This window comes from Martes martes (genome assembly GCF_963455335.1).
Source record: "Martes martes genome assembly, chromosome: 16".
NCBI lineage: Eukaryota > Metazoa > Chordata > Mammalia > Carnivora > Mustelidae > Martes > Martes martes.
In genome coordinates, this window is record NC_137904.1 from 48,860,840 (window position 1) to 48,875,861 (window position 15,022).

The window sequence follows — 15,022 nt, forward strand, 5'->3', positions numbered from 1 at the left end:
ATTGTGGTGAAGGTGTAATGAGACTTTATATTCTAGCACTTAACAGTGCCTGGTACACAGTGGGCCCTACACGTGCACACACACACACACACACACACACACACTTATATTCATGCACACCCACGCCCACACACAGAGTCCAGGGGCACAGAGTGAGTTAGAGGTATAGCGACAATGAGACCCAAGTTTTCTGACCTCCAGTCACACCGACTCTTAGCCACCCCTCCCTGCCTCTCACCCCAGCCCCCCAGGCACAGGTTCAGCACCCAGTACTTGTTGAATGAATGATTGAGGTTGCTGGTGGCGGGGGTCAGCCCAGGGATCCGAGGTCTGTGGTGCTCCTGGGATGGTGGCTCTGGAGGATGGAGGGCTTCACCCTGTGGATTGGGAGGGTGTGGGAACGGTGTGGGTTGGCCGGGCCAGCTGTTGCTTTGGGGCTCCAGGCCCGAGAGCTGAGCCTCAGGGCAGAGCTGAGGCCCCAGAGTAGCTCTCAGCTTAGAGGAGCCTGGCTTAAAAGGAATGTGCAGTGGGTTGCCTCTGCTCAGGAGGGGCTAAAAAAAGCCTTACCCTCCCCTGGGCTTTGTGTGAGGGTTATCAACTGCTCAAGTCAGCTCATCTCTCTGGCTGGACTCTGGCATTTTTGAGAGGGTCTGTTTTCCTGGCCCCTCTGGGTTTCCAGCCATTGGCAGGAAGGGGTCAGCCGGTCCCAGAGGTGGAGGCCAGGAGGAGTGTGAGGTGTGGAGGGAGGGGAGGCTCGTCGTCCCAAACCTGGTGACAATACACAGTTGTCAGCTGTACCCTGCTGGTGTTTCTTCCTTTTATAGTCAGACCAGTTGCTGTTGGTCTCACCCAGCCCCTCTGTGGGGGCTGCTGCCCAGGATAAAAGGGGAGGGAGGCAGCCCAGTCTCCTGTCTCATCTCCCAGGCGCCACATCTCGATTCCTTCCTAGCTCCCACCGAAGATCCCAACGAGACAACATGCCTCCCAAGAAGCCTGAGCCTAAGAAGGAAGCGGCCAAGGCTGCCCCAGCCCCCGCCCCAGCCCCAGCTCCTGAGCCCCCCAAGGAACCTGCCTTTGACCCCAAGAGTGTAAAGGTGAGTGAAGCTTAGACACTGGGATGGAGGTGGGGATGACATTCAGGATTCTGACTGTCCTGGACTGTAGAGCTCTATTTCCTGGAGGCTGGACTGGGCTGAGGGCTGTGGGGGTCCATGCCCCCCATTATGGTGCCCCGAGGTGGTGGAGCTGGCATTGGGGCTGGTGAGGGGTATTTGGGGTTGTAGGACTTTCCCCTCAGGAACAGGTTTCTGCTCTGAGGAAGCTCTGCTCTGTCACCCAGATTGACCCAGCAGAGTCGGGGATGGCAGGGAGGTACAACCAACCAATCACTCAGCCTTAAATTTTAAGGCGCTGTGGGAGCCATCATAGTGAAGAGAAAGGGACTGACCCTTTCCTCGGAGGTAGTACGCTTATCTTTCTGGAGAAAAGACATAATGATAGTCACCAGTGCAACTTGGAGTAAGTGACGTAAAGCAGTGAGGGAGCCGGAGGTCTGGGAAAGGCTTTGTTCGCAAAGCCCCTTGCAATGGGTAGGTCTTGGGGGCAGAGAGGCTCTAGATAAGGTGAGAGGAGCCTGCTTCCCTCTCTGCCCTACCAGAGTGGTCCCCCTCCTTCTGTGGCCTCAGCCAGGGCTCCTGCCTGGGGTATGCAGTGGAGAGGCCCATCCCAGGCTGAGACCCTGCCTCTAACCTGGTGAAGGAATGGGGTCTGCTCCCCTCACCCTGGAAGGTTCCTCTCCCTGTGGCTGGTCTGCGAGCCCTGCCTGCTGACTCAGTCACTTCAGGCCTCCCAGCTATCCGGCCCAGCTGCTGAAGGAATGAAACTGGGAGGGGCTGGGAAGGAGGGGTCAGAAGCCTCTGGAGAGTGAAGCAGTTCTAAGGCTTGGCACCAGAATGTAAGAGGTCAAGTGCTACTGGTATGAAGAGCTATTAATAACAGGTTGGGAGTGGTGGGCCCCTGGGGATAGCCACGAGGGCAGGGCTGAGGGATCAGATCAAAGTAAGAGCTCAGGAACGGGTTCCGTGACAAGAAGTTAGGGAAACCAAACCTCCGGGCTCCAATTTTTGGGTGACCCTCCCTAGCCCTCTCAGGATTCCTCCCTGCACCCACAGACCCAGGAGACCCTGCCTTTGTGCCAAGGACCCTGGGGTTGATCTATAGTAATCCCAGCAAAGGTCAGGGTCAAGCATCACGGGCTTGGCCAAGAGATGGAGGCAGTTGCACGTCCCTGGGCTTGATTATGGTACACGTGGAGGCAATCGTGTAAGACCTTGAAAGTACCCGGGTCACTCATTACTCCCACTATGGGCGGAGCCTCGAAAGAAAAACTGACTCTCCCCTGCCTCCATCAGGATGCCCTTATTCTGATTTGTTCTGATGATGCATTCCTCCTGTGGGGCAGCCTGGCCCAGGCGACAGCTGCCTAGTGGTCTCAGATCAGAGCCTTCTCTTTGACCCGTCACTTCCCTTCATCCACCCACCTCCGCCACCCTCTCTCCCCTGGTTGCAGTCTTCTTTCCCACATCTGGATCTCCCAATCCTGAGGGTTGTTGAAATTGTTTTAAACTTAAAAAAAAAAAAGGAGGTAAACTTCCTGATTGGAAGGATATGATTTCTTATTATTGTGCTTCTCTGGTTCCTTTGCTTTGAAAACTCTGCTCAAAAAGACAGAACAAAAAAGTAAACTTAAGCTCAATATGGGCGGTTACAACCGAGATTCTGATTTTATGTTTTTATATTCATTTCTCTTACACATTTACTCCTGGGGCTTACCGGGTTACAAGGCAAGGCAACCGCACCGTTCCCTCAGAGAGTTCGTGCAAAGCATCCTTTACCCTATTTCAGGGGTATCTTTACGGCCAAGCCTGGTCCTGGTCACAGCTAGTTTCCTTCTCAACCCTGTGTAACCCCTCCACTCTCCTAACTCCTTCTAGCTCATTCCAGCCACCCTGGAGGTCCTCATTAAGGGAGGGTGGGATGCCTGAGTGGACAGAGCACAAGTTGCAGAGTTAGGACTAGAAATGCCCCTCCGTGAAAAAGAGGCGCCAGGGCTGGTTACCAACCCCCCCAAGAGGAGATCAGGGGGGAAGGGGAGTGGTGGCAGATTAAGGACAATGAAGTAACACACAAAATCCCAAATTACAATGATGACTCATGCTTGTTCATTGTCATTCATTTTCAGAACTTCCTACCTGCCTCTTCTGTACTCAGCAGTGAATTATTATGTCTTGTGGGGGCGAATCCAAAATTTATTCCTTCGCTCAACAAATATTTTTTGAGTGTCTGCTCTGTGCCAGGCATCTCTGTGAACAGTAACAAAAATCCCTGCCCCGGGTGGGGGGATCCCTGGCTTTGGGAGGCCTGGGCACCCCTAGAGGCAGGACTGAGGAATAGTTAGGAAACTTCGAGGGTGCACCCAAGTGAGTCTTGCTGTCTGGATGCCCAAGAGGGACATGTCCCCAGGAAAAGGGTGGGGATGGGATGGGGGGAGGAAAGGGAGGCCAAGGGGGGGAAGTGGTGGGTGCCCAAAGGGAGAAGAAGTCTGACTGTGGGCAGATGGTGGAGTTGGGTTGAATGTGAGGGCAGTTTCTGGCCAGTTAGCATGAGCAATTTACATTTGACCGCAAGAGATCACCATGGGGAGTCAGCGTAGGTTCTAGAGTTCTCTGGAGTATTTCTCTCTCTTTCCCTCTCGTTCAGAGCCATCATTCATGTGTGGTAGGGAGCTCTGATGGCTGCATTCTTTAATAGCTGATTGTAGTTCATTCGTCAGGAGACTGGGGTTCTGCCCTTTGTCTCCCCCCCCCCGACTGGTGGCCTGCCGGGGGTCCCTCCCCACCACTGTGGTGGAAGCCACTTCTGCTTCCCTCTGGAAGCCTTTGGCTGTCTCAGGCCTCATTCCTGTGTTTCCTTCCCCACAGATAGACTTCACGGCCGACCAGATTGAAGGTGAGTACTAACACCCGCACCTTCCCCAGGACACCCTCTGTCGCCCTCCCCTGGAGGAGGAGGACGGGGTCATAGTCATCCCCGTTCTCATCATCGCTCACCCATATCTGCTCATTTTCACCCAGGATATGTGATGACTTAAGCACTTTGTGTGGATTAACTCACTTAATTCTCACCACACCCCCAGGAGGTAGGAACTATTGTTGCGCCCATTTTACTGTGAAACACTGAGGCACAGACAAGTTTGGTAGCTTGCCCTGTCTCACACAGCCAGCTGGTGGTAGAGCCGGGACTCAAACTCAGGCAAGCTGATTGCAGACCTGGTTCTCAACTGTTCTGCCAGACTGCCTGATAGATGCACAGCAAACAGGTCTTTTTTCCCCTCCACCAGCAAAACCTGCTATTCAAGATATTTAGAACCCTCATTTCTGTTCCTGTTATAGGAAAGCCCTCCTCAGGTCACTGGCATCCTCTCCCGTCATCCTGTAGCCTGCTGAGACCCTCACCTGCTCATGGTGACAGGGCTAATGGTGACTTGGGGGTGTCTAGTCCACCCGTGATCCCCATCACCAACCCTTCTCCATCTTTGAGGAAGACAGTTTGTTTTCGCAATGTTCTATGAAGTGCTATTACATGCAGCTTCAAGACAAGCCTCCAGATCTCCTACTCTCCCACCTGATTGTTGCCCCTTTCCGGCAGGAGTCTCGTATTCTGAGAATAGAATGTTTCATCATGTTCTGTCTGCTTTATAGCTGGGGCTCGTTGCCATTGCAACTTACCCCTCTCTTTTCCCCACCACATGCCTCTAGGACATAAAATCATAGGAGCTAGAAGGGACCTTGAAAGGTCATCTGTTCCATCCCCTTGATTTTAAGCACATACTATATTTTAGTTTATTTACTTCTTTTTTAAAAGGTGTGCAATTTTATTATTTATTTATTAATAATAATTGCTTTCCTTTAGCCTTATCTTAAAAAAAAAAAGATTTTATTTATTCATTTGACAGAGAGAGAGAGAGAGAGAGAGGGAGCACAACAGGGAAAGAGGGAGAAACAGGTTCAGCAATCCCAGGACCCTGGGATCATGACCTGAGCTGAAGGCTGAGCCATGAGCCACCCAAGTACCCTTACTTTTTTAAAATTAATTTATTTGATAGAGAAAGAGAGAGAGCATGAGAGAGAGAGCACAAGCAGCAGGGAGGAGCAGAGGGAGAGGGAGAAGCAGACTCCCTACTGAGCAGGGAGCTGGATGTGGGGCTTAATGCGGGGCTCGATCCCTGGGATCATGATATGGGCTGAAGGCAGATGCTTATCCTACCAAGCCACCCAGACACCCAGCACTTACTATATTTGAAAAAGAATGGGGCGCCTGGGTGGCTCAGTCGTTAAGCATCTGCCTCCGACTCAGGTCCTGATCCCAGGGTCCTGGGATCAAGCCCCACGTTGGGCTCCCTGCTCAATGGGAAGCCTGCTTCTCCCTCTCCTACTCCCCCTGCTTGTGTTCCCTGTCTCACTCTGTCTCTCTCTCTGTTAAATAAATAAATAAAATCTTAAAAAAAAAAAAAAGCCAATACCAGCACATGGTAAAACAAAAGCAAAACTCATCTACTATTTAAAAGTAAATAAAAAATAAAAATATTTTCCTCTTGCTTTCCTGTCATGTTGATCCCTCTTCCGAAGATAACCACTGTTAATAGGCCTATGTGTTCTTCAGGAAAAATATATAGTGGTATACAAGTATGTACGTAGAAAATTTACACAAATTGAGTCGTGTGATGGAGACTTTCCTGTATCTTTTATTTAATACATATTTGGGATTATTGATATTTAGTATATATTATTTAACAAGATACCTTGGTATCTTTTATTTATTTATTTATTTATGAAGATTTTGTTTATTTGAGAAAGAGAGAGAGAGAGAGAGAGAGCACGAGTGGATTGAGGGGCTGAGGGGGAAGCAGACTCCCCACTGAGCAGGGAGCCTGATGTGGGATTCCATCCTGGGACTCCGGGATCATGACCTGAGCCAAAGGCAGATGCGTAACCGACTGAGCCACCCGCGCACCCCAATGTACCTTGGTGTATTTTTATAGTTAACAAACAGTTCTACTTCATTTTTTTAAAGGGTTACATAGCTTCTCACAGGTAGATGTACCTTTTGATTGAATCAGGCTGATAATGATAGACCTTCATTCAGATTGTTTCCAATTGGGAGCTATCAGCATGCTTTCCCCAGGGGACCTTTCTAGAAGTGGGTCAAAGGATACTTACACTTTAAACTGTAATAGTTATTGTGAAATTGCCTTCCCAAAAAGTGATACCAATCTACTCACAAATAGGGCATGAGAACTAGCAGATGCATTTTGAAACTAGTGAATTTAATCTGGCTTTTGCAATACCCTGTGGACATTCACTTTCAGTCAATAGTTTGGCGTGCTGTAAAATACTTAATGTTGATTTACATGCATTTTAGTTAAATATATACTTGTGTGTAGATACAAGCATGGTGGTACCCATGAGGGCTAGAGAGTCAACTCATGACAAAAAATTTTTCATTTCCCAAATGGGAATCATGGTCAAAGCCAATGGGGGCAACTGGTTGCCTCCTTTCTCCATGAAGATTTTCAGGGCTCTGGTCTAACTCATTTCAGTCTGTCATTCCTCTGATCTTGAAGATGTTGTCCCTTCTTTTGGATCGGAATAGTTTCTATTTGAATTTTACTCCTGCTGTCTCTTCATTTGCTCTTTGATGAAGCTGAAGATGTTTTTCTCATTTTGTGCTAGAAAGAATGTTATTTGGAATCAGGAGATTTTATTATTGGCCCTAATTCTGCCACTATTGGCCATGAGACTTTGGCAAGTCACTTTTTTGAACCTTTATTTTCTTATCTGCAAAGTAAGAATATTTGGTTTGTTTCAGTTCAGAAATTCTGTGACTCTATTCAGCATCCTTTAGATATCCTCCATTTGAAATAGTTATCAAATCCGGTCTTAGCTTTATGGCTCCATTTTATTTTAATGCTTTTTTTTTTCTTGTTAAAACTAGTTTTTAACTCTTGACTGACTTACTGGTTCCTCTCCAGATTTCCATATTCTCTCTCTCTCTCTCTCTTAAAGATTTATTTATTCATTTGAGAAAGAGGGAACATCCGAGGGGAGGAGGGGGAGAAAGGGAAAGGGAGAAAGAGAGAAGCAGACTCCCCACTGAGCATGGAGCTAGGAGGCAGGGCTCGATCTCATGACAGTGAGATCAGGACCTGTGTGGAAATCAAGAGCTAGATGCTCAACCAGCTGAGCCACCCAGGCGCCCAGATTTCCATATTCTTACAGGTAGGGATTACCCCCTTTGGTTATTGCTCTAGCAAGGACCGGACTACTACAGATTGTTGAGAAGAGGTTTCTTCTGAGCCCATGAATATTGCCTCTCATATACCCCAAGATCACACTGGCTTTGTCTTCAATCTAGTAGCAGCCCTAAGCTTGAGTGTTTGGGGTTTATGTGTATACCAGTTTTTGCAGAGGGCTGGCGCATTAGTGGGTACAGCAGGTCCTGTACAGGAGGACCTGTACACCTCCTGTGCAGGAGGTCCTCCTCCTCCTTCCTCCTCACTATTTTCTTGGTGTTCTGAATGGTTGACCAGAAGTCACGTGTGCATTGGTCTATAAATGATGATAATTACACCTATAGCATAAGGTTTTTGAAAGATTAGACAACGTTTCGGGGGTGGGAGGGATGGGGTGACTGGGTGATGGACATTGGGGAGGGTATGTATTATGTGTAAGACTGATGAATCACAGACCTGAACCCCTGAAACAGATAATACATTATATGTTAATTAAAAAAACAAAATAAAATAAAAAGAAAAAAAGATTTAGATGTTATCAGCTCAGAGCTTGGTCTGTTGTAAGTGGTCAAATCATAGGTCACAGTTCTTTTGCTTTCCTTCTCATGTTCCACGCTCCTGTTAAAGATCATTATATTCTTTTATGAGGAGGCTCCTTCTCCTATTAAATCTGACCTCACTCTTCCACATGAACCAGGAGATTAAAAAGTCTTAGTTCAGGGGTACTGGGGTGGCTCAGTTGGTTAAGCGTCTGCCTTTGGCTCAGGTCATGATCCCAGGGTCCTGGGATTGAGCCCTGCATTGGGCTCCCTGCTCAGTGGGGAACCTGCTTCTCCCTCTCCCTCTGCTCCTCCCTGCCACTCATGCTCTCTCTCTTTGTTTAATAAGCAAAATCTTTTTTTTAAGAAAAGTTCTGAGTTCAGTTTCAACTAACGTATTTATTGAGCACTGAATTTGTGCCTGAAGCCATGCTAATTTCTTTAAAAGTTAAGAAAAAAATTAGATTCTTCTAACAAAACTGTGAGGAAGGGATTGTTTCCTTATGACAAAGGAGGAAATGAAGGTCAGTGAGGTTTAAGTAACCTGGCCAGAATCACATAGTTAGGTGGTAAAATTGAGATTAAATGCAATAAGATAAGACTAACAGCATTGTTTGAACATTTACTATACACAGGACATTTTGTTAAGATTTTTTAATATACATTATTGTATCTAATTTGAATGTAATACAAGAATCCTATGAGATAGGTGCCATTTATAGAGAAGAGGTTTATAGAGGTTAAATATTTACTTGCCCAACGTCTCACAGCTAGTAAGCAATGGAAATGGAATTTGAACTTAATAACTCAGTAATTGAAAGACATGTGGTTTTGTATCTTTTAAATTGTTACAAAGGCTAATAAAGGCTTGCAAATAAACATCTTGGGGAACGGCTTTGATATGTGGAATGATTTATAAATAATCCGTAGGCAGCCTCTAAGGGATAAGTGTTTCTAGAGTACTTGGTGAGGATTAAACACAGCTTTTTTCCTAAGTGGTTCATACAGTCTTTGGTTTATATTGTTAATCCGTTTAGTCAAACCATTTCTCTGCCAGTCCCAGTCCAAATTATCCCCAGTAATGAACTGGTTGAATCCACATTCATGAGGAATTAAGGTTCTTTCCAAAGGGCCCGGGAGTGCCTTAATTTCACCTTGCTCCTTGGAGACCTGCCCTGGTACCTTTGGGATGTCTAGCCCCTAGAGCTCCGAGCCGGCTCCAGAACTAGGGAAACAATAATAACCACCCTTTGTTGATTCCCTTACCATGTGCTAGACAGCCGCTTGCACATTTCATAATCCCCCCAGCAACCCACTCTGGTGGGCATGATGTCTGCACTTAGAGCTAAAACAAAGGAGGGCCCGGCGAGGTGAGCCGTTTGCTCAAGGCCACATCCAGGTCAGTGGCAGAGCCGGGGTGGTCCGACTGGCCTGGAACAGGAAGCACTGTTAGCTGACTCTTGAACAGGTCTTACCATTTTGGAAAGGGCCTCTGTGCACAACCACATCCTTTGACCCGGTTAACGGGGAAGGGAGGGGAGGGTGAAGGCTTACTCTCTATGTTAGCACTTTGCCGAGAAGCTGGGAATCGGGACTTCTGAGCCGGGGCTGTTTTCACTTCCCTGCCATTTTGACAGTCCGGCCCCTCCCCTGCGGCAGGGCCCAGAGGGTGGGCGGGAGGAGCCCCAGAGCCCCGGAGCCCCGCTGGGGGGATATTCAGGTGATGTGACAGAACTGGTAGAAGGGATCCCAGGCCCAGTACTGGAACAGATTGTGGAGGCTCCGGGATGCCCCTTTGGTTGTCAGAAGATGGCGTGGGGTGGCTTCCAGGGAGGGGCTGGGATGACAGCCAAGGGCAAACACTGAAATGTTTTATCGGCCGCACTGACTGGCTCTCAGCCTGGGTGGGGGCTGATGGCCCTCAGCCACCGTCCTCTGCCTGCGCGGCGGAGGCTGCAGTCGGGTCTTCTCTCTGCAGAGTTCAAAGAGGCTTTCTCGTTGTTTGACCGGACGCCAACTGGAGAGATGAAGATCACCTACGGGCAGTGCGGGGACGTGCTGCGGGCCCTGGGCCAGAACCCCACCAACGCCGAGGTGCTGCGTGTCCTGGGCAAACCCAAGCCTGAAGGTCAGCGTGGGCCTCGGCCTCCACCTGCTGGTGTCTGCCCCGAGGTCCCTGGGGTTCCTTATCTTCTCCCGCGTTAGCCCTTCAAGACCAAACTCCTTCCCCAGGTGACCCTTCTCCCCATGCTAGAGTTATGGAAGTCTCCGACAGTGGATTCTTGAAGAATGTGGCCAGGGCTTGCTCTTGTTTTTCCTGTGAGGTCGGAGCTCCTGGAGAGCAGGAAGGACCTGCTTCAGGGTGTTCCTCTGACGCCCCAGGGTGCAGGGAGGTGAGCTGGGTGTCTCACCACTCACCACCTGTCCGCACCCCCACGCCCAGTATGCTAGTTGCAGTGTTAATGCACTGAAATGTCCCGTGGCCACTATGAATTGTATCACGAAGACTTTGTTTCCGATGATGGTGAGAGCACTGAAGATGGCAAATGATTCACTTAAGTCAAAGCAGACTCAAGATGAGCTCCGTAACGATGCCTCTTTTGCTCATTTGCCTTCACTAGGTTTTGGTGAATGAATTTCAAAAGGAGTGCAGGGGAATGTGTCCCATTTGTGAATGTCGTCGGTTGTGTGTAGTAGTAGAGTTAACAGCTGCTCTGACAAACATGTCCTTCCAAGAGGTGTCATACCCGGTGGGGACAGGCAGACCTGGGTGGGAGCCCCCCCCCCAGGCTTCTCTACAGGCTTCCTGGGCCCCCTATAGCTCCTTTCCCCTTTCCTTGGTTCTGGCCCCTCCCCTCCTCCTCTTGCTGAAGACCCCAGTGTGGGGGAAGTATGTGGGGAGAAAAGGGCCAGAGGACCAGCAGGGCTTGTCAGAGGTCAAAGGTGTCTGGGCGCTTCCATATTTGAAAGTCCCTGTGCCGTTATAGAAGACAGAATTGCCAACATCTGTGGTATTTAAAAATGAAAGCTTTTAACACACTATCGTGTGGGAGAGGTGGGCTGGCTCATCACGAAAGAATTGCAAATTTGTAAAAATGATTGATTCAGCCTTGCTCCATTTAATGTGGTCTAGGGATGAGACCCAAGGGAGAAATGATGCAAAATTCCGTTTTTGCAATCTTATCAGTTTACCTCTGGGACGTGTCCATCACATGTCAAAGGTCTAAACTGTGAATGTGAGGCCTGGTTCTGTGAGCCTTCGGGGCCCTCAAATCCTGCCACGGCCGCCCTGGCTCCCAGCACCTGGCCGGCCACCTGGGGCTTAGAGGTCTGGATGGAGTTGCCGTGGCTTTCCCCTTCCACCCTGGTCCTGGCCTGGCAGAGCCGGGGCGAGGCCCCCTGAGGACCTTCTGCTCCCCTTGAGCCTCTCCTCACATCACATCCTCTCTCCTTCCCGCCTCAAGAGATGAATGCCAAGATGCTGGACTTCGAGACGTTCCTGCCCATTCTGCAGCACATCTCCCGCAACAAGGAGCAGGGCACCTATGAGGACTTTGTGGAGGGGCTGCGTGTTTTCGACAAGGAGAGCAACGGCACGGTCATGGGTGCTGAGCTCCGCCATGTCCTCGCCACCCTGGGTATGCAGGCTCGTGGTGCCCGGGGCGGGGAGGAAGGGAGGGCTGGGAAGTGCCCAGGTGGCATAGGTAGGGGGTAGACGGGGGTCCCTACTTCCTGAGGACCACATCCTGATTCAGGCCCTGTCTCCCCAGGCTCTGCAGGAACAACCTTCCCCCAACTGGGTCTGCTCAGCTGGGCTGGGAGGAGAGGAGACCCGGTTGGCAGGGCAGGGCTGAGGCCTGAGATGTGGGACCCAGGGCTCCCATCCTTATCATTACCTCAATCACGGGGGCCCTGGTCCCCCACCCCGCTCAGTGCTGGCTGTAGGGCAGAGGAAGAGGCCTTGGGGAGTAGGAAGGATCTAAGATCCTTGACTCTCCCTGCAAAGCTTGGATGTCCAGTTCCCAGATCCGGGGAGACTTGGGACTTGAGACTTGAGGGGGTGCTTGGGTTTGGCCCGTCCCTCCTTTGCCGTGTGTAATTCAGAGCCTCCTGCCCCCACCCCAGGAGAGAAGATGACCGAGGCTGAAGTGGAGCAGCTGTTGGCGGGGCAAGAGGATGCCAATGGCTGTATCAATTATGAAGGTATCCCATCATGCTTCGCTTCCATGAACCTCTGGAGAGGGCGGGCACAGTTTGGGCCGGACGGGTCTGCAGAACAGGACAGATCCAGGAATTAGAGGCTAGATGGGCGTTGGTGAGCTCCTGATGGATGTTCTTTTCCATCCTTGGACTGAACAGCATAGTATGATGGAAAGAGCATGGCTTCTGGAGATAGCTCTGTGACAGACCAGCTCTGTGACCTGGATCAAGTCACTTATCTTCTCTGAGCGTCAGTTTTCTCATCTGAGCAATGGGGTGATGCTGGCTCCTTTCTCAAGGTTGGGGGATTAGCAGAGAAAATGTAGCTCATTTCATCTCTGTCTGGTGTCAGCTGAGAAGACACAGAGCTGAGGTTGGGTCTCTTCTTCCTGCTTCTCCCCCATCAACCCCAAGGAGAGAAAGAATCACAGTCAGTAGAAAGGGTGGTGGGAAGTTTAGAAGTCAGGGGCTGAGAGGGGCCACGTGTGGTTACTGATTTCTGTCTCCCTTCCCAGCCTTTGTCAAACACATCATGTCTGGATAAAGCAGACCCCTTGCGGGTGAGTGCAGCCTCCCCCACCCCCAGTCCCTTCTGGGGCCTGCTAGGGGCTCCCAAACACCACCACATGCCTTAGAGCTTTTCTGTCCTATTTGGACCCCGTAGGGGGAAACCAGAAGGGCCATCATGGGTGAGCAGCCTGTCCTGCCCACCATTCCCTGCACTCTCTGTGCTCCTGCCTCCTGCCCCTGGGCAGCCTGGCCTTGCTCTCTCCCTGCTCTTTGTACCCTGTCTTGACCCTCATCAGTGGCACCTGACAGCCTTTCTATTAGGGTCTCTCAAGGTGAGACCATTCCCTCTGGGCTGGAGCCTCCTGTACTGGCTCCTGCATGTGCAAAAGCTAGGTCCTAGGGGGAAGAGTGCCCTGGCCTGTGCCCTTGACTCTGATCCTATTCACTCCATCCCCTGGACTTCCCTTGGGCTGAGGGCCATTGAGCTGGGGTATGGGGTTTGTAATAATTGGCTGGGGTCCACCCAGCACTTTCTTTCAGGTGCCTGTCCTGGGCCTTAGCCTTTCTGGAGCGAGTTAAGCCAGAGGCCCAGAGAGACTGAGCTGGAGCTGGGGTCCTGGACTTACCACGGCATGACAGGACTCCCCGGGCCTCAAACCCTCCCTGTAAATAAATGGTTCTGGCAAGCCTGGGCCAGATTGTCTGATTCCAGCCAGTCTTTGAATCATTTTTAAAAATGAATTAATTGAGATTGTGTGTGTGTGTTTGTGTGTGTGGTGTGAGGGTCCACGCATATTCCTCAGGGAAATGAGTGGTATCTGGGAGCTGGGAGACAAGGGCTGAAGCCCAGGGATCTGGAAATATTAAGGTTAGACCCATGAGTGGGGAGCTCCACGGGGTGGGGGGCTGCAGTTCGTGGAGCTGTAATGCGGAGTTTCATTTCCTTCCAAGGCTTACTCCCCACCTTGTCTCACCTCCAGGTGGTGAACAGGAAGGGGGTAAAGGAGCACTGGGGCTGCCAGGGTCCCCTCAAATGGTTCTTCTTTTTTTGTAAGAAATTGTGGCAAGATACATATAATATAAAATTTCCATCTTAACCATTTTTAGGGTACAGGACTATAGTGTTAGGTATATTCACATTGTTGGGCAACCCATCTCCAGAACCTTTTCATCTTACAAAACTGAAACCCTATATCCATTACATACTAACTCGCCAGCCCCCGGCAACTACCATTCTACTTTCTGTCTTTGTGAATTTGACTCCTGTAGATATCTCATATAAGTGGAATCATTTTTTGATTGAAACAAATCAGTATTTGTTTTTTGGGGTCTGTTTTTTTTTTTTTTTTCACGTAGTATAATGTCCTCAAGTTTCATCCACGTTGTAGCCTGGATCAGAATCTCCTTGTTTTTTAACGATGAATAGTATTCCACTGTATGTAGGTATCACATTTTGGTTTGGGTCCTTGTTTCTTGATGTGGGCCCATTTAGGCACTTCTTGCCCTGAGTACAAATTCCCTGGTGCCTGGTTCAGCCCTGCTTGTCCTTGACATCTCACTGACTCACTGCTCAAACCCCAGGCCCATACCCAGGACTCCATCTCAGGGCTCTAGAAAGTGTCAGGGTCAGAGGGAGCACAGACCTCAGACTGGGAGGGCAGGGGAGCCAGGAAAGGCAAGTGGGAAAAGGGAGGGATGAGAAGACCAGGATTGGGAAGAAGAAAATAGAAATGTGATGCAGGTTTTTTGGTTTTTGTTTTAAGATTTTATTTATTTCAGAGAAAGTGAGCATGAATGGGGGGGCGGGGCAGAGGGAAAAGCAGTCTCCATCCCAGGACTCTGGGATCATGACCTGAGCGGAAGGCAGACGCTTATGGACTGAGGCACCCAGGTGGCCCAGAAATGTGGTGAAGTTCAAGACACACTCCCTTGAGCAGAAACACTTATATTGGAGTTCAGGGGCCCAGTTACCCCCGTATGGGGGTCCCTATATCCCTGGGAACTCGGCAGGGTGGAGCAGATTCTCCTTCTTATCACTGTTCTGCTGCCCTGTCGGGGTATCTAGCCACAGAACTCTGTGGAACATCTATAAATCCAGCCATCATTGAGATTCCACGAGCCCAAAAGGGAAGCTTGTCATGGGAGGCCGAGAACCCACGAACCCAAATTCACCCTTCTCAGAAATTTACAATCTGGCTGGGAAGATGAGACCAAGGCCCTTGTGTAGCCTTTCTTCTTTGAAGAGGGTTCCAGCTTTGAGAATCAACTGGTTGAATCATAAAACCAGAGATCTTTATGTAGTTGTGGAGAGGGGTCATTGACTCTAGTGGTTTTGAAACTGTTTTAGCTCCAAAGCCTTTGGCTCAGACTAAATTCTATGGGGGAGCCAATGTACAGAGCTGAAGGGAACAGAGCTCTGGTG

General features: G+C 49.8%; 1 protein-coding gene across 2 annotated transcripts; it reads left to right on the forward strand.

The window, feature by feature from the left end:
• The first annotated feature begins 924 nt into the window (after positions 1-924).
• On the forward strand, positions 925-13,311 carry MYL4 (myosin light chain 4). 2 transcript variants are annotated; one of them, XM_080826801.1, is made up of 7 exons: positions 925-1,094; positions 3,981-4,008; positions 9,869-10,018; positions 11,355-11,528; positions 12,016-12,093; positions 12,606-12,650; positions 13,141-13,311. In XM_080826801.1, the coding sequence occupies exons 1-6, from the start codon at positions 978-980 to the stop codon at positions 12,632-12,634; spliced, it is 576 nt and encodes a 191-aa protein (XP_080682927.1). In that variant the 5' UTR covers positions 925-977; the 3' UTR covers positions 12,635-12,650; positions 13,141-13,311. The 2 variants fall into 2 exon arrangements, with proteins under 2 accessions (XP_080682927.1, XP_080682928.1); XM_080826802.1 differs by lacking the exons at positions 925-1,094; positions 3,981-4,008 and having other exon boundaries at positions 9,794-10,018.
• The last annotated feature ends 1,711 nt before the right edge of the window (positions 13,312-15,022 follow it).